This window comes from Hydra vulgaris, chromosome 03 (genome assembly GCF_038396675.1).
Source record: "Hydra vulgaris chromosome 03, alternate assembly HydraT2T_AEP".
NCBI lineage: Eukaryota > Metazoa > Cnidaria > Hydrozoa > Anthoathecata > Hydridae > Hydra > Hydra vulgaris.
This window is the reverse complement of record NC_088922.1, coordinates 11,444,332-11,465,000: the sequence shown is the minus strand read 5'-3', so window position 1 is coordinate 11,465,000 and position 20,669 is coordinate 11,444,332. Positions and strand designations below refer to the sequence as shown.

Sequence of the window (20,669 nt, the reverse complement as noted above, 5' to 3'; positions counted from 1 at the left end):
CTTCTCCATAAGCTTTCTTCTTATGGTGTATCCGACAAGATCTTTATGATCATTGAATCCTTCCTTTCCAATCGTAGCATAAAAGTTGTCCTCGATGGACAACACTCTTCTTCTTATTCTGTAACTTCAGGGGTTCCTCAAGGTTCTATCCTTGGCCCTATACTTTTTTTAATTTACATTAACGATCTTCCAGATATTCTCACATCTAAGGTGGCATTGTTTGCTGATGATACTACCATTTATTCTTGTCGTGATAAGAAACCAACACCTTCTGATTGCTTGGAGGGGGCATTTGAGCTTGAAAAGGATCTCACTTCTGCTACAGCATGGGGCTCACAGTGGCTGGTGAACTTTAATTCAGATAAAACTCAATTTTTTTCAGCTAATCGTTATCGCAATAATTTAAATCTTCCTATATTTATGAACGGTGATGTACTTGATGAGTCACCTACTCTTCATCTTCTTGGATTAACTCTTACTTCGAATCTTTCTTGGAAACCATATATCAAATTGGTTGCAAAATTAGCATCTGCTAAGGTTGCATCTCTTTATCGAGCTCGCCACTTTCTTACTCTGGATTCTATTCTCTATCTCTATAAATCCCAAATCCGGCCTTGTATGGAATACTGTTGCCATATCTGGGGCGGATCTTCTAATGATGCCCTTTCTCTTTTAGACAAGGTGCAAAAACGCATTGTAAACATAGTTGGACCTGCTCTTGCAGCCAACCTCCAACCATTATCACATCGTCGTAATGTTGCTTCTCTTTCTCTTTTCTACAAATACTATAATGGGCACTGCTTTAAAGAGCTAGCGTCTCTCGTGCCATCTACTAAAATTCGTTCTCGTGTTACTCGTCATTCAATTAAGTGTCATCCTTTTTCTGTGACTGTTCCTAAGTGCTCCAAAAACGCTTATTCGTCTAGTTTTTTTCCTCGAACATCAGTTCTTTAGAATTCGCTTCCTTCATCTTGCTTTCCTGATTCATATAATTTGCAATCTTTTAAATCGTGCGTCAATCGTTATCTTGCTCTACAATCTTCATCTTTTCTCTTACAGTAACTTCCAACTTTAATTAGTGGCTGCTTGCAGCCTTGTTGGAAGCGAAGATGTTTAAAAAAAATATATATATATATATATATATATATATATATATATATATATATATATATATATATATATAAATATATATTTATAAAATGTGTGTGTTTGTGTCTATATATATATATAAATATATATAAATATATATATATATATATATATATATATATATATATATATATATATATATATATATATATATATATATATCAATCCTTGGAATTAGGAAAAATGAGGTCAGCAATATTTTGCCGACCTTAATTTGTAAGAGGACGACATTAGGTCAGCAAAAAAAATTTGATACAAAGGTTTAATCATAAAACATAGAAATGAGGTTAGCTATTTTTTGCCGCCCAAAACACTTCTAGTTCAGCAGTTAGGTCGGCATTGCTGAATGCCTACCCTACAGGGCTATTACATATATAAAATTACATATGAAAAAAGTGATTCTTACGCCAACACATACGTCACTTTTAATTACTTTCGACTTTCGTCCAACATTTGCGTGTTTTCAGAAAGTTAAAACTATTAATATAATTACTAATTAATCGTTTTTTAAAAAAGCTGCAAAAACGCAAATCTAATTGACCAGAATGTTTTTAAAAACATTCTGAATGTTTTTAACAATATAAAAAATGTTTTTATTTTTATTTTTTTTAATAAAATGTTTTTATTCTTAACTTTTTTTACTGTAAATCATGCACGGAGTGTTGCTACATCGACTATCTTATAGCCTGACTCGCTAGGGAGTGCTGCTATATCGACTGACAAATAGCCTGACTCGCAACGGAGTGCTGCTACATCTACTATCTTTTAGCCTGACCCGCAAGGGAGTGCTTCTACATTGACTGAGGGTTTGGTTGGGGCAGGCAGTCTATCAATTAATAAAATAAAAAAATTCCAGTCTTACATTTTAATTTTTACTTTTTGTCAACAAAATTTGAAAAAAACTTTCAGACAACATATAAGAGTTCTATATATATACATATACATATACATATTCATATACATATATATATATATATATATATATATATATATATATATATATATATATATATATATATATATATATATATATATTTATTTATTTATTTATATAAGCTATTCTGGGAGAAAGAGAAGAAATAAAAAAAACAAAATAAAAATTATGATAACACATACTAAACTCCATAAATTTTTTTTCAACTATTTAAAAATACTTTTAAGCAAAATTATTTTTTTAAATTATTTACAGTCCTGTTGTAAAGCATTATTATGAAAATAATGGTATAATGGGAGAATAGAAAAACTTAATAAAAAAATAAGAGAGGAGAACAATAATATATAAAAATATATAAATAATACCAAGGTCAAAAGTCAAATTTAAGTTTTATTTTGGTAGCTGTTCATTCAGTAATTAAATTTTTTTGTTTTAAAACTTTGTTGGGTTTACAATTTTTATTTTTCTATTTCTAAGGTGGTGGTGGTGGTGGTGGGGGGGGGGGGGGCGGCCACAAATGCACCCTCCCATAAATCAATGTATAGACCACTACTACATGTAATTTTTTGTAAAACATATTTTTGTTTTGTACTTATTTTAAATTGTATACTGTATACTATATATATATATATATATATATATATATATATATATATATATATATATATATATATATATATATATATATATATATATGTATATATATATATATATATATATATATATATATATATATATATATATATATATATATATATATATATATATATATATATATATATATATATATATATATATATATGTATATATACATAATTTTTTTTTTGAAAGGATGGGGGGGGCATGTTTTCCCATATCTTGATCTATAATGTACTGATACATATAAAACCTTGTAAAACAATATTTATACCTGTAATATTACTGTAAAGTTGGTGGTTTAGCACCCACTCTATCCCACAAAACTAGCAGGAAGATGTGTAGCCAATATAAATTTGCAGCAGTGCTGGATTAAGGGGGACTATAGCCCAAAACCCACAGTTTAGTGGCCCAATTCAAAATGAAAGCTTTTTCAAAAGAAACTCTGGAGATAAAATCTTTAATTAATGATATGGAAAAGGACCTTCTGTTTTAAAATAGCACAGGGTCCCAAAGAGTCTTAATCTGTCACTGATTTGTAGCCCAATGTTACACCCATCTTTTGATACCAAATTATATACACTTAGACAAAAATTGACAAAATTATAATCATTTAGATAAATAAAAACTAAACTTTGACTACAGACCGTGGTCCACAATAACAATTTAGATAAGTAAAAAGTAAACTTTGATCACATCAACTTTGAAACATCTTTATAGAATTGATAAAAAACCTGAAGCACAGTTTTTTTAACAATTCGATAAGGATGTTTTGCAAAAAATAAAAAGGTAATAAAAATTTTTGGACGAGCATACATAATGCATGGATTAATTTACTTTATATTTAGTTCTCCTAAAAAAATATACCTGAACGTTATACTTCTTTCTTGCCATAACAACTTTAAATGTAAAGTACGTCAGCATAACAATGCTCAAGAAAAATGTCAAAACAACGTATCCATATTCACTTGGTAAAGTAACAGTAACGTTAGCCATTATAATATTAACTTATTACCTTACACGCACTTTAATGTGCAACACTCTTAACTGGTTGTAATAAACTCACTTGAGGAAGTTTGTTGCACACTTGAGCTGAGTCACGGGTTTTAATTCTTCAGTTAGTCAGGTTTAGAATTTTCGAAAAAACGCAGACCCAAAATGTTTAAGCACAAACGCGTATACGCATTTTTAAAATTTGTCATATTATTTTGCATATCTATCTATCTATCTATCTATCTATCTATATATATATATCTATATATATATATATATATATATATATATATATATATATATATATATATATATATATATATATATATATATATATATATATATATATATATATATATATATATATATATATATATATATATATATATATATATATATATATATATATATATATATATGGCCCCTAATATTCTGGGAAAAAAAAATTAAATTCAAAAGTAGATCGACCTGGTACTCAAAAGAAGCAAAACTTTATAAAATGTTCGAAAATAATATTTTTTTATGTAAAAATTATTATTTTGAATTTTATTGCATAATAACTATGGTTTTTTAACTAAAAATAAAAAAAGTGCATTTTTACAGGTTTTTCGATAATTTTTTTTTGTTAAAAGTTTTTTTATCAAACAACTGTTATTTTGGAACTTTTTATAAAATTTCACTTCTTTTGAGTACCAGGTTGATCTACTTTTGAAGATTTTTTTTTCCCAGAATATTAGGGGCCCTAAAATGTTCAAGGGACTAGAGGCAACTTTAAAAATATTTTAATTTCGAAATTTTTTGTTAATTCAGTGATATTTTATTATATAGCATATATTTAGAGCTGTTACAAAAAAATTCTGTATTTCAATGCACCCTAATATATATATATATATAAATATATATATATATATATATATATATATATATATATATATATAAATATACATATATATATATATATATATATATATATATATATATATATATATATATATATATATATATATATATATATATATATATATATATATATATATATATATATATATGTACTTTTATTAAAAGAGAATCATTCATAAATTTTTTAGGAGTAAAATTGGATGAAAATTTACAGTGGTATTCGCTTATAAATAATATAGAAAAAAAAATTTCAAAAAATATTGCAATGATGTTTTGGGCTAAACCTTTTCTAATTTTATCATCCCTGAAAAAATTGTATTTTGCCTTTATCCATAGTTATTTGTCTTATTGTAATATTGTGTGGGGTAGTACTAACCATACAAAGTTAAAGAAACTCTACAACGAACAAAAACATGCGTGCAGAATATGCTCGGTGTTTTAAATGTGTATAAACTTAATTTACACCAACTTTTATTATTTATGTTTAAAACAAAAAATGGATTATCTCCAAAAATAATTCAATCTTATTTTAATAAAATTAACCATAAATACTCAACAAAGTTTTCAGATAACAACTTTATTGCTCCAAAATATAAATTAAAATTAACTTCCTATTCAATTAAATACCGCGGACCTTATTTTCGGTTTTCATTTCTATTTGTTATTTTATATATATTTTTACGTTACGATAATGTAGAACTTATTGCTATTAATTTTTTTTGGGGGCTCGGCGATAAGGCTGAATACGCCTTCTTCTTGCTCCAGCCAATAGTTTATATAACCCAGTCGGCGTGGTACGTTTTAAAACGTTTTTTAGACGTTTTTATAAGGTTTAAACCTAATAAAAACGTCCAAAGAACGTTTTAAAAACGTACAGTGCCCACTGGGAAATGTATTTGCAATGTAAACATTTTTAAACGCCAAAATAAATGGTTACAATATATATATATATATATATATATATATATATATATATATATATATATATATATATATATATATATATATATATATATATATATATATATATATATATATATATATATACATACGTAAGTGTATATATATATGAATAAAGAAAATATCTTTATATTATCATGTATAATATTGTATACTTGAAAGAGTGCTCAATAGATAAACTAGAGCTATATAATATATATGTTACTGTTATACGAAGTACCAGGAATTAGCAAAATGCTAATGTTTATAATATAATTTAATATTGCAACTCTGAGTTTCATGTGTTATCACAATCATCAGGCAAGTAGTAAAAGTTTAATTTTGCTACCTAGCAAAATTAAACTTTTACTACTTGCTTTACAGAGTTGCAATATTAAATTATATTATAAACATTAGCATTTAGCTTATTCCTGGTACTGCGGATAACAGTAACATATATATTATATATATATATATATTTTATATATATATATATATATATATTATATATATATATATATATATATATATATATATATATATATATATATATATATATATATATATATATATATATATATATATATATATATAGTGCCGTAACTAGGCAGGTGCAACAGGTGCACTTGCACAGGGCCCGTAGATGGAACTTTAAACTGACGAAAAATTATTTGTTCTATTAATAAATACTTCTATTAATTATTTTTTTAATTTTTAAAAATTTTTTTTTCCTATTAAGTAGCACTGTATTGTATTTCAATACAGTGCTACTTAATTCTATACTGCAATTTAAAATTTCTAAATTCATTTCCAATTCCAAATTGTAATATTTTGGCGCGAATTCAATCAACGATATCTGGTGGGCAATAGAATAAAACGTATTGTGTGTGTAGTAATGTGGTGAATTTAAAAAATGTGTGAAGCAATTTTCATTTTTAATCAAAGCAACATAAAAAAACTTATTGTCATTATTAATGACACATTATTAATGACACATTATTACAATTTATAATTTCCAATTAGAATTTAAAATATACTCGTTTATAAAAACATCGTATGTTTGTTTTATTTAAATATAGATTGGTTAAAAATAGCTAAAAAAAAAATAATTAAAAAACCACATCAAGCCAATTATTCTATTAATTACATTAAACTAAATCATCAGGTAAGCTTTCTAAAATAATAAAAACTTAATAAAACACTTGAATCGTAAGATAGCGTTGGCTAGCACATATTTCAATTTACCGATAAATTTTTTTTTACAATTTTTTATTTTCGATATATCTGGTAATCTAGTAGCTCCAGAGATAAATCATAAATTTATATTTAATATTATTATTTTTATCTAGTCAAACAATGTCAAAACAATTATCGGGCGCTCAAAAAAGAAAAATTAACAAGCAAAAACAAGAAGAATGCAAATCAATGTCGCAGCAATTTACTAAATGGCTTAAAAAAAATCCACAAATTGAAGAAACTAATATATCTAGACCTAGTTCTGATTTACAAGATGAAGATGCTGTGCTACAATTGCAACCTATAAGTTTAATTGATCATAATGATATTATTACAAATGTCGAAAATAAAAATGTCGAAAGTACAAATGTCGAAAATACATGTACTACTAATGCTGAAATTGAAAATATTGTTATAAATTTGCCATCTATTACACCAAACGTCAATATTATTCCACAAGAAATAATGCTAAATTACAACGACCCAAATTCTTGGCCTGCTATTTCAAATAATGTAATATATTCCCTTGTCAAGCATGGTCCAGAACAAGGCAATAATGTAAACGTTAATACCATTATATCAGCAGACAATACAGGGCGAAAATTTACAAAGGATTAGTTTTATGTGAAACATATTAATGGAGAAATGGTTATAAGAAACAGACCCCCATAAAGGATTCCGTGATTGGCGACATCTTCATCCTGTTATTCCACAACATGAAAATTCATCTGATCACAGAAACAATTATGTAAAATGGAAAGTGATGGAAAAAAATATAAGATCAGGGAACACACTCGATGATTATTTAATTAATTCAATTAATGAAGAAAAAATGGTATGGCGTGAAATATTAAAAATCGTTGTAGATGCTATTCTATTCTGCGCCAAAAATAATATTGCTCTTAGAGGTTCAAATGAAAAAATTGGAGATCCAAATTGTGGAATTTTTTTAAATTTGATAGAATTTGCTAGCCATTATCATAGAACTTTAAAAGAACGTATTGAAAAACATAAAAAAGGTTCTGTTTCATATTTTTCACCCATTATTCAAAATGAAATAATAAAATTAATTGGTGATAAAACTAGAAACGAAATCATATCTAGAATTAAAAAATCAAAATACTACACAATTTTATTCGACTGCACTCCTGATATATCAAAGAAAGAACAAATGAGTCAGATGATACGATACGTCCATGTTGATTCTAATGGTAAGGTAATGATCGAAGAAAGCTTCATCGACTTCATTCACTCACATGAAAAAACAGGAGAAGGTTTAACGACTGAAATTTTAAATAAACTAGAAGGTGATAAACTGGATATTAATGATGCCAGAGGACAAGGATATGACAACGGTGCTAATATGGCGGGAAAATACAAAGGAGTCAGAGCGCGTATTTTGGAAATTAATAGTTTGGCAATATTTATACCGTGTGCAGCTCATAACTTAAATTTAGCTGGTGTCCATGCTGGCTCTACATCACCAGAAAAGATAACTTTTCTTGGTACTGTGCAAAGATTATTCAATTTTTTCTCGTCATCAACAACACGATGGGAAATTTTAATGAAGTCTTTAAAATTGACACTTAAAAGTTTTTCGGACACAAGATGGTCATCAAAAGCCAATGCAATAACATCACTAAGTTTACATCTATCAGAAGTAAAGAAAGGAATGGAATCGATTTCAAATGATTTATCAAATCCAGAAGCTGTATCAAATGCAAAAAATTTATTGTTACTAATTAATTATAGATTTATCTGTACCCTTTCTATGTGGAATAAAATTCTACAATGCATTGACAGAACAAATAAGGCATTACAACGAAAAGATATATCGATAGACCATGCAGCAAAATTAATTGATGCACTACGTTGTACATTACAAGGACTACGAGAAGCAGATTTCGAACAAAATTTTCAGGAAGCAAAGAATTTAGCTGAAACAATGAATTTACAGGCTGGATTTCCTGATAAACGCAAGAAAAAAGTTAAGAAAATGGCAAATTATGAGGCAACAGATGAAGGAAGTAATATGACTCCAGAACATTTGTTCAAAATGCAAATTTACAAGATTTTTGATACTTTATTGTCTCAACTAGGTTGGCGTTATGAGCAACTCGAACTATCTGCAATGATTTTTCCTTTCTGTATGGTATGTCTTTGGAATCGACCAGCGTTTTGGATTTAAAAAAGTCGGCTGCAGATTTAGCAATTAAGTATAGCAAAGATTTAAATATGTACCAGTTCACCTGTGAGGTACAAAGCTTTAAATTTGAAGCATCGACAATAATACCTAATATTAAAACTGCAACTCCACTAGATATTTTGCAAGCACTTTATGACTTTGGCTTAATTGAGTCTTATCCGAATATTAAGATTGCCATCCGGATATTTCTCACTCTTCCAGTTACTACTGCTAAGAAAGATTATCTAATCTTTCAATAATATCTATTGAATATGACATTGTTAAAGATATTAATTATGACGACGTTATAAATGAATTTGCGCAAATGAAAGCAAAAAAAGTGCAATTTTAATAAAGAAATTTTTAAAAATAATAAATTAAAATATATTTTTTATTTACAATTTTTCCAAAAAAAAGTTAGGCTTAGGGGGCCGAAAAATGAAATTTTGCACAGGGCACTAGAAAAGCTAGTTACGGTGCTGTATATATATATATATATATAAATGTATATAGTTTTTCAAAACGTTTTAAAAATGCATTAATGTGTTTGCGCAAAAACTTTCCAGGTCAGTATTTTTTATTTTTTGAAAACTAGTGATTATGATTTTTAACGTTATATAACTTTGTACCCGATAAACTTTTTTAAATATTTTAAACTCGATAAAGCTCTAAAAAAAAACTTAATTTATCAACTAAAAATTGCTTTCTTTAATAAAGAATTCATAACAAAATGGATTATGTCATTAAAAAACAATTGATAGCATTGTTTTTTAATGACAAAGTTGTCATTAAATAACAATGCTAGTTAATCATAAATGTCATTAAAAACAATTATATAAGTGCTAGCTTCCGTAAGTCTCCTGTGAGGGATCAAGGATTTTTTTCTGATAAAGAAAGGGGGGGGGGGTTAGAGGTTTAGAATTTCACACACGGAAGTTGCAAATTTGCCTAGTTCATTTTTATGGAAATAAATTGTTTGTCGGAAAAACACATACTTAAGAAAAATGCAAAACAAAATAAATATTCATCAAAAACATTATTTAAAGTTTAATATCCACCAAAAAGATAAGGATCTGTAACTGTAGGATCTTTTTGTTTATTTATTTTATTTCGTCCTTTGAAATAAGATTTGCAATGCTTTTATAACATAACTATATAAATTTTAACAAATTCCAGTCGGAATTTGTTAAAAATTTATATAGTTATGTTATAACTGACAGAAAACATGGTCTTATTATCCAGCTCTGTTTTTACATATACACAAACTTTTTTTTTTTTTTTTTTTTACGTCAATAAAATAAAAACTAAGTTATCCATACATATTGAAAAAAAAAAGATATTAAATAACTAAGGGTAGATAAAGGTTTTAAAAGTAAGTTAGTGATTGTTTATTATCAAAATTAAATATGTGTTACACGGGTTGGCCAAAGAGACCGCCAGGTTTTATGTCGTGTCACTCGTACGAAATTTTTATTATTTAAGAGTATTAATTGTTTACTTATAAAAAAATAGGGTTTTTTAAAATCCGAATACGGTGCAAAGAATCAAAAAAGGGCAATGCGAAAGTTTCTAACCTCAGGTTTTTATAAATGATTCTGATTGTGAATTTTATTCTGATTAAAAATTATATTAATGTATAAGTTTGAAAATTAATGGAAAGTTGTCTATTTTGTATTTGAAACTAAAAATTTATATATTTAAATGATGAAATTCGTCATCTTTGTCATCTTTTTTGCAACTTACGTAATTTAACCGAACTTCTTACAACATTTAAAATAGCTGGTTTTTATTAACATCAATTTTAAATTAAAGACTTACAAATATATTAGAAAAATGACCTACTTAGCATGTTGGAAGAATGACCTACTTAACATGTTAGAAGAATGACCTACCTAACATGTTGGAAGAATGAAATACTTTTAGGCTTATTACTTTGAATAATAATCTTCTTTGAGGTTGTAAAATATTAGTCTTAATCTGCATAACAGGTTAACACCAGAAAAGACATTTGATTGTAAAAATAATTGCTTAAACTCTTATATAATGTCATATAAATATATAAAATGCTATTAAGAAAAATATGTCCAAGCCAAACAAGTGTGAAACCATAAACGTTTAACATATATATATATAAAAGTATAATTTGTAATGCCTAAACAACATTAATTACAAAATGTATTTATATTATGTGTAACCATTAATATATATACAATATCATTTGTAAAATAGTGAAACTAATTTAAAGTTGAATGATATTAGATTGATAATATAAATTAGATTTTGAATAATTTATGCAAATATTTTGTATTTTTCGTTATTTTTCTTAGTAATTTTCATATGCAATATAATGACACTATATGAATGTGCAAAATAGTGACACTGATCTACTTATACATCTTTACAGATAGATTTCCTTGACAATGAGTTGGGAATTGTTGAAAAAGATCTTGTGTATGTTCAAGAGTCATCATCTTTCACAATGGATTTGATAAATCATCGTGGTTTAGACCTTCATTCTGCATTTGTATGAATTTCTATTGATGGATCTATTGGAGTATCCTTTTTGAAAATTATAATTAATGTTTTTGATGTGAATGAAAATAAAAAGTCTTCTGTATTGTACATGAATTGTTCAACGTTGAGGTGTTCAACGTTGTCAAATTTTTGCTATTGTTGAAGATGTTCCTGAATCGAATCATTACTTAAGAATTATATTTAAAAAACTCAAGTTATAAGATGTCAATTTTTTTGTAGCATTTGATTTAAAGTGCGCCAATGCTGTGTTTGGTCTGTCAGGTCATGCAGGAAAAAGAGCATGCCTGTGGTGTGAAGGTTTGAAAAATGGATAATGTGGAAAGTTAAGAACTCTCGGAAGTCTTGATTATTGATATGAAAAATACAGTGTCGAAAATAAATCTAAAAAATCTAACATGCAACAATATATGAATGTGATACATCCAAGGATTCTCTATCTAGAGAAGAGTCTAGATCCTCTAATTCAGCATTTGGTACCACCTCCTGAATAACATCTTTTAATTGGAGTTGTATCTACTTTAGGATGTCTATGGATATTTGGCCTGAATTTGATGACTGGCTAAAAACTAAGAAAGTTCTTCCGAGAAGGTATTAAGGTAGAGGTTGGGACGGATATAATTCTAACAAGATCCTGAAAAACCTTGATGAATTTGATAAAGTAGTAACATCTCAGGTTCCTCAATTGAGACCTATAATTCAGTGTTTGAAAGAGTTTAAAGTAGTAAAAGATTCCTGTTTTGGACAAATTCTTTCGACAGAATATAAAATGGCATTTATTGTGTTTAAAAATTCTTTCCTTTCTACCCATAAGCTAGAGTTTAAAACCATGCTTAGAACATGTATCTTGCTGGCTGACATTTATATCAGATGGCTAAAAGCTTAGCAACTTGACCAACTAGCTGATACTTGCTGACCAAAAAAGTTGCTTGCTTCTGGCTGCCCAAATTGCTCTAAAATATAATTAGTATTGTTTTCGACAAAAAGAAAACAAATTTAAATTTAAATTAAGACAACTTTTATTTATCAATTAAAATTAAAAATCAAATTAGATGTCATGAATAAAGAGAGTCATTTTCATGTTGGACGAACTTAAATTGCTTCTTTTTGAGTTCATAATCAATCCAGTTAATAAAAACATGGGCTCCACTGATACACTCGAGGTTGGTATACTAAAATACTCTTTTGCAAGCACTGCTAAGTGTAGATACTTTGCATAATGATTTCACCAAAACAATAAAAAATCCAGTTCTTCATCTGCTGTAAGTGTATGAGAGATAAATTGCTCTACTTTAGAATCAATTTGATAATTTTTTTCTTCAGAAGTAACACTTTTCTTCATCTCTTGAAGTAGTTGTCGCATGTTTACTAGTACTAGGACATGTTTTTAAATCTTTATCATTTTCTGACTCTGATATAACTAAAAACAAATAAATTTAATAAAAAGTGATATCAATAATAAACAAATGATACTTGATGAACTCAATGAGTTGATAAAATATTTTAAAATGTCTAACAATTATAAATAACTACTCCGTATTTTAAATACGGAGTAGTTATTTACAATTGTTAGACATTTAAATTAAAAGTTTTTATAGTAAAATTTACTCCGTAAATTTTATTATAAAAGCTGTTAATTTTTTTATATTAAATAATATAAAAAGATTAATAGCTTTTATAATAAAAATTATTTGTGTTTCAGTAATTTTTTTCAAAACAAAAACTTCTTTTATTGATGTTATTAGTTGTAGTTGACATACCTTGAATTAAATCTAATTGAATCAATTTTATGTTAAAAGCATTCTCCAACAAACTTTCCTTTATTTCATCTCTTGTTTATAAAAAATTTTTGTGACTGGATCTAAAAAACCTGCTTATTTTTGCAGAAGTTGACAATTTAAGTTTTTGCTTAATTTTTTTGGAACAATATTCCTTTAGTTTTTTTATTTTATTCAAATCACAAGAATTAATTGAAAGAAGCTTTAGTATTTTGTGTTTAACTAATGGCAAAATAGAAAGTGAACTTCCAGTACTGACCACATGGGTTAATGATTCAAACGGTTTTAAAAATTTGACCAACTCTGAAACCAAGGCTTGTTCATCATTATTTAAACAAAGGTCTTGTCTACCACATTTCTTTAGTAAAATTTCTACATGATCTAATAACTGGTTAACTGATTCTATCATAAAGAGAGAACTGTTCCATCTTGTACCTATTTGTTATTTTAGACTTCTATGCTGTCTTTTTATGAAATTATCATAAAATTTTTCTTTACAAGCAATATCTAAATTATTTGCTTCAATCTTGTTTGCTTCATCGTAAATTTGAATGGGAAATTGCTGCTCTAAATCATCAATGTCTTTCACTTCAGCAAGAATTCGAAGATTATTGTATAATTTTATGTCTGCTTCACACTGTGATTCTTCTAAAAGTAAAGTTGACTTGAAGTTCAGGTAGGTTACAATTCATTTGCATTATTCTAACAAACATTTTGTTTCAGTACAATTGTTTATGTGATTGCACATGTCAATATTAAATGCAATATATAAGCCAGACAATGTTGTGGATTCTTTGAGCCTAAAAGTCTTGAGATTTTCATCATATTCGCTGCACCATCGTGCACAGTATGCAGCCTCATATTTCTACAACATCTCTAAAAAATTCTTGAACAATGTCTTTTATAAAATTATGACAGTTTTCACCTGTATGACTTTTTAAAGGAAAACAAGCCAGAGTAAAAATTTGTTATGCCAGTTTTCATTAATAATGGAACACTTCAGACTCATATAATTAACTTTTTTGTACTTGTCAGTCCAACCATCAAATAAAATTGTTGCTGCATCAATATCTTTTAAACTTTTCAATACAGATCGCCTTAAAGATTTATACATATCAGGTAATGCAACTTGATTTACAACAGAACCTGTGGGAAGTTTTAACTCAATGTTTTTTTCAAAAAACCTTCCTTTTACCAAACCAAAATCCTTCATTTTAAACATGAGAAAATGGTAGTAGATCTGTAGAAAACTAAAGGACAAGATCACGACTTAAATCATATTTTGATGAACTAGCTATAGAGCTACTGCACCATCTACGTAAAAGTTGGTAATTTTTCATTTCAACGGCTGGTTTGTCTGTTAATATTTTGTGTACAAGAAATAGATGACTTTCAAACTATTGCTTGATGTAGAAATTCTAACCTTGTGAATTTTCGATAAATATCCTACACCTGAGAACTCGACTTTTTGTTTTTCTATCAAAAAACATTGGCTACAGTAATAATGTTCATTGTCGATAACTTTACAACTTTGTGTCAAAATGTAACCATAGTATTTCCATATTAATGATGAATCTGTGGTTGTTTTTTTAAATGAGTACACAGTTTAATATTCAAGAATTTTAAAGAACTGTTATGTGAAACACGAGATTCTTCTTCATCCATTACTAAGTAATACAAACTTTGTTTGTGTTTAATTTAGCTAATTTAAGTTGAAAAATGTTAGAGCGATAAAAATTTTTTATATAAGCCAAGAATAAAAAACGCAGTATTTAAAATATGAAAGAAGTGGCGGACATTAATGTGTTTATACAAATGAGGAGGTGCTTTGTTATTATTTCATCTCAGAGAGAATTTACATAGTAAATCGAAAAGCTACTCCGACAAAAAAAAGAGCCCCAAATAACATGTTGCTTTTAAGTTATACAAGAGGACTTTAGGATATTAAACTCTTCTCTTATTTTTCCTGCTAACAATGTTGACTTTGAAATTGGCTGCGGTTGAACATATTGTTCGATTGGAGGCTTAGTAGTTGCTAATAACGCAAATGGCGGCTGTAAAAAGTAGGTGCAAGTAGTGGCAGCTTCTCGCTAATGGCGGCGGCTTTGATCTCTACCAAGAGCTTGCACAGGTTCTAGGGAAAAAATTATCACTAAGCTGGAAGTTTCACATTTTTCTGTCATGTTCAGCCTTTTGTCGAACACCATAACTGTGGCCTAGCTGAGTTTGCTGAACGGTATGAAGAGGCTATTCATTCTAAATTTAAACCAACCTGGAGAAGATATAAACGTGCAGAAGGCCATGCTCAACATAGAGAACAACTGTTATCCTCTGTAGTAATTTTCAATGAATGAAGACTTTAATTTATCTTTAACTTTGGGATGTTGCTCTCTAAAGTGCAGCAAAATGAATTAATGTATATTTGGATTGTGTAGCAAATATAAATTTATTATTAGTAAATTACTATTGTAAATATAGATTTTTTTTTGTTTTAGATTTTTCAATTGTTTAAAGTCTTTATTTGTAACAGGTATCTAAAATGTTTAAATGGACTTAGGATCCCGTCAATTTTACATAATTTAATTTTATTTATGAATCTTAGTTCTTTGTTTCGATTTTAAAACAAATACCATAAATTAATAATTTTTTCTTACAATGGGTGTCTAAAATGCTTCAATGGGCGTAGGGCCCTTCAATTTTATTTTTTTGTGCCCTTTGTGATCCTTAGCACTTTGTTCCGAATTTAATAGTTTAAAAACTTTATACTCTATTTTTATAAAACAAATATTCTTAATTAATTTATATATTTTTTTTTAATGAGCGTCTAAAATGATCATATGGACATCGGGCCCCTCAATTTACCCTTTTGCCCCATTTGTGACCCTTTGCACTTTTTTCGGATTTTAAAAACACTGGATTCTATTTTTATAAAACAAATACTTAGATAAAAAAAAGCTTTGTTTAAGTGACATGATATAAAACCTGGTCTCTTTGGCCAACCGTGGTTGTTGAATGGAAGTTATCACGGCGTTAGTTTTTGTTCCAAAATCTCCCAATTGCCAATTTGCGCGTGTTTTCACACTTAAAGTTATAGTAAGTAGAAACCATGTAAAAATAACAATAAAATTTTAATAGACCAATCAATATCGAAAGTTTACTGCAAGAGGTTTCTATCGGTACAGACATTTTGCGCTTGACTAATATTTGATTTATAAGAAAAAAGCTTATGAGATCATAGGTAGGGTTGCTAGACATCCAGATTTTACGGAGGAGAATGCAGCACCAAACTTGTAAAAATAAATTTTTTTTACAGTGTTCTCCTTCGTAAAAGCTGGACATCTGGCAACCCTAATCATAGGTCCATATACTTCTTCCTATCATTTTTTAATTATATCTTGAGATATAAATAAAAAATGACAACCTAGCTTTAGATATGTTGTGATTAAATAGCTAACCTTAACTTAACCTTAAACCAATCGAATAATTTAATCTTAAACCAATATAATAACTTAACCTTAAACCAATAGAACTACAATATACATCTACACCTTAATTTATACAAAAATAAAATAAAAAACATAACATTAGGAAAGGTGTCATCTTATTGATATTTTTATAACAGGTAACATTTATCAAAACTAATAGAAATAAATTATTTTCATATTTCGAATATGCTACATTTTTTATTAAGCTTATATGAAAACATCTTGAAATGATGTAAATAAAATCCAAGTCTAAAGAAATAAATTATTGATTTGAATAAATATAATTTCTGAAATCGAGATATAATCAAAATGCAAAAGGATTTTCAGAAATAAAATGAAACCAAAAAATTTGTTGCTTGTACATTCTTTTTGATATTTGCCAGATATACCTTTTATCAGTTATAATAATTATAATACTAGTTATAAAAATCGTAATAAAAATAGATATCAGATATAACATGGATCAGTTATTATAAACTGATACCTTGCATCAGATTATCATAACTGATACAAGGTATATCTGATACCTTGTATCAGATGTTTATTAATTTTGAAAAACAAACTACAAATTGCTTTTGTTTTTGAACATGAAAAATAAAATTGGATATTATTGAATATAAAAGAGTGAAACACAGTTTTTTAAGATATACACCAACATATGTATGAAAAATTATTAATCAAATCTGTTAAGTTAAATATATAATAGAAAATTGTGTTAGCACTTCAGTTCACTACTAATATAATGTAACAGTATATTCAAACAGTCTGTTTAAATATACTAATTAAAATTTCTAAAATACTTTTTTTGTAGCTGTTTATACTTTTTATTCAATGTAGCACTAGTCTTTACGTTTCTGGAAGTCTTTCAATAATTAAACTGTTGTAATCAATGACAAAACTCAATATTAAAAATGTTTATCAATTTAATAATAACTTAATAAGTTATTATTAAATTGATAAACATTTATATATGTATATATATATATATATATATATATATATATATATATATATATATATATATATATATATATATATATATATATATATATATAAATTAGTAAAAAACACTTATCTAACTTTTATCTTCGACTTGAAGTTTCATCATTGCTGGATCATCAGGAAGAGTTACTAAATCTCAAAAAAAATTTCAATTTATAGAAAAAAAGGTTGTTTTGTGAGGGAACAAAGCACATGTAAAACAACTTGTAAAACTTGTAAAACAACTTGTTTACAAGTGCATTGTTTCCTCACAAAACAACCCTGATAAACAATATATTGGCTTAACCGAGGGGGAATGGAAAAAACGTTATGCCAACCACAAACAATCGTTTAAACGCAAAAAATATTCAAAAGAGACTATGCTGTCAAAATATATTTGGGAATTAAAAGAAAAAAATAAAAATTTTAATTTACAATGGTCTATTCTAAAATCTGCCCCTGCCTATAATAACATTTCCAAAAAATGTATGCTATGTTTGCAAAAAAAATTTGAAATAATTACTCATTTAAATCAAGAAAATTTATTAAATAAAAAATCTGAATTAATTTCTAAATGTAGGCACGAAAATAAATACCTCTTAAAAAATTATAAAAACAAATGACCAAATTAAACTATCCCCATTCCAAAGAAAATTATTTCATAATTACTTTCTGTAACTTCCCGTTAACAAAAAAATATAGTAATTAAAAATGTTTTATAATAATTTATAACTTCCTGTAAAATATTTTTTTCTATAAATTGAAATTTTTTTCGAGATTTAGTAACTCTTCCTGATCATCGAGCAATGGTGAAACTTCAAGTCGAAGATAAAAGTTAGATAAGTGTTTTTTACTAATTTATTATTGCTCTGTTCTTTAAGAACATTGAGCACTCTATTTGTAAAATACACTAACATAATTTACATATATATATATATATATATATATATATATATATATATATATATATATATATATATATATATATATATATATATATATATATATATATATATATATATATATATATATATATATATATATATATATATATATATATTTAAACATCTTTGCTTCCAACAAGGCTGCAAGCAACCTCTAATTAGAGTTAGAAGTTACTGGAAGAGAAAAGATGAAGATTGTAAAGCAAGATAACGATTGACAGACGACTTAAAAGATTGCAAATTATATGAGTCAGGAAAGCAAAATAAAGGAAGCGAATTCCAAAGAGCTGATGTTCGAGGAAAAAAACTAGACGAATAAGCGTTTTTGGAGCACTTAAGAACAGTCACAGAAAAAGGATGAGACTTAATTGAATGACGAGTAACACGAGAATGAATTTTAGTAGATGGCACAAGAGACACTAGCTCTTTAGAGCAGTCCTATTATAGTATTTGTAAAAAAGAGTAAGAGAAGTAATATTACGACGATGTGATAATGATTGGAGGTTGGTTGCAAAAGCAGGTCCAACTATGTTTACAACACGTTTTTGCGCCTTGTCTAAAAGAAAAAGGGCATCATTAGAAGATCCGCCCCAGATATGAAAACAGTATTCCATACAAGACCGGATTTGAGATCTATAGAGATAGAGAATAGAATCCGGAGTAAGAAAGTGTCGAGCTCGATAAAGAGATGCAATCTTAGCAGATGCTAATATATGTATCCAAATAAAATATTTATCCTCCATAAAAATATTTAATGAAGTTAAATTTTTTTTGTACACAAGTATACAAAAAAAATGCAGAATAAAATCAAGATCTTTTGAATACGATTTTAAAATTTAATGAAAACAAGACTTTGAAATGTATGAATACAAAATTAAACAAACAAAAAAACACAAAGCAAAAAAATAAAAGTAAAAATGTTAGTTAATATTATAAAGATGTAAAAAAAATTAAACTTCAAATATTTTCAAGCAGTTTTTTTTCCCACAAAGCCTGCTTATCTCAGCCAAATAAATGAAAAGTAATATTTATTGTGTTTAAATATTCTAATAACATGATAAAGTAGAATAAACATAAACTTGCTTTATAAAATGATCTGATTGCATTTCTCGGTTAAACATGAGCAGTAGTGATGTGTAGCCAGTTACACGTTGTAAGTTAAGATATTTGTAAATATTTTTTCATACTACTTTATATATATACTATTTCTACCAACTAATAAGTATTATTTTAACAAAACATTTTAAACAATTTTTAAAAAGTCAAGTGACATATAAATAAAAATTTTTGTAACATTTGCATTTCAATATGCAAGATAAAGTCTTTCTTAAACAATAGTTGTTTTTTTAAATTAAATCAAAGAAAAATTTTTTAAATGGCTGCCAATTTTCCGTAAATCAGTTAAAAGCCACATTAAAACTCAGAGATAAACTCATACTTTTCTTTTACTGTATTTGTAAAAAACTTCCAGAAATGGTCCTTAGTGTGTTAGGTCTATATTTAGTTAGAGATTTATAGGTAATTCAATATTTGAAGTTTAAAGGCTTGAAAATCAAAGATGTCAATTCTTTCAAGAAAAAATACGATATTTCAAGATATACATATTATCTTTCAAAATCTCTAGCTAAAAAGAAAGATAGTAATGCAAGTATCAAATTCAAAAGTAAAACTGTGTATACACAGGGCCGCCGAGAGGGTGGGGCCAAAAGGGACAAACGTGCCCCGGGCGCCAAGATAATAGGGGCGCCAAAAATGGTAAAAAAAACTATTTATTTAAAAACTATTTTGAGGTAGTACTGCCCCCCTCCCCAATACAATTTTTGTTCCTACGGGCCTGAGTGTTATACAATGTTTAACTTTTAATTTTAGTGTTTTGTGATTTTACATGTTTTTATAGCATAATTTCATTGAATAAATAAGAAGTTTAATTAATTACAATGGCAGTTTTCATGCTCGGGGATTACTATGTTTAGCGCA

The 20,669-nt window shown here is 27.1% G+C and overlaps 2 protein-coding genes across 2 annotated transcripts in view; one reads left to right on the top strand and one right to left on the bottom strand.

The window, feature by feature from the left end:
• LOC100214097 (glutathione S-transferase 3, mitochondrial) overlaps positions 1-3,842 on the bottom strand; it is a 30,362-nt gene extending 26,520 nt beyond the window's left edge. The window contains exon 1 of the mRNA XM_065792335.1: positions 3,587-3,842. Coding sequence (XP_065648407.1) covers positions 3,587-3,715 — 129 coding nt within the window. The 5' untranslated portion in view covers positions 3,716-3,842. The remainder of the gene's footprint in view (positions 1-3,586) is intronic.
• Positions 3,843-7,550: 3,708 nt separating this feature from the next.
• On the top strand, positions 7,551-11,502 carry LOC136078464 (zinc finger MYM-type protein 1-like). Its single transcript, XM_065794236.1, has 2 exons — positions 7,551-8,939; positions 11,377-11,502. The coding sequence occupies exons 1-2, from the start codon at positions 7,551-7,553 to the stop codon at positions 11,500-11,502; spliced, it is 1,515 nt and encodes a 504-aa protein (XP_065650308.1).
• The last annotated feature ends 9,167 nt before the right edge of the window (positions 11,503-20,669 follow it).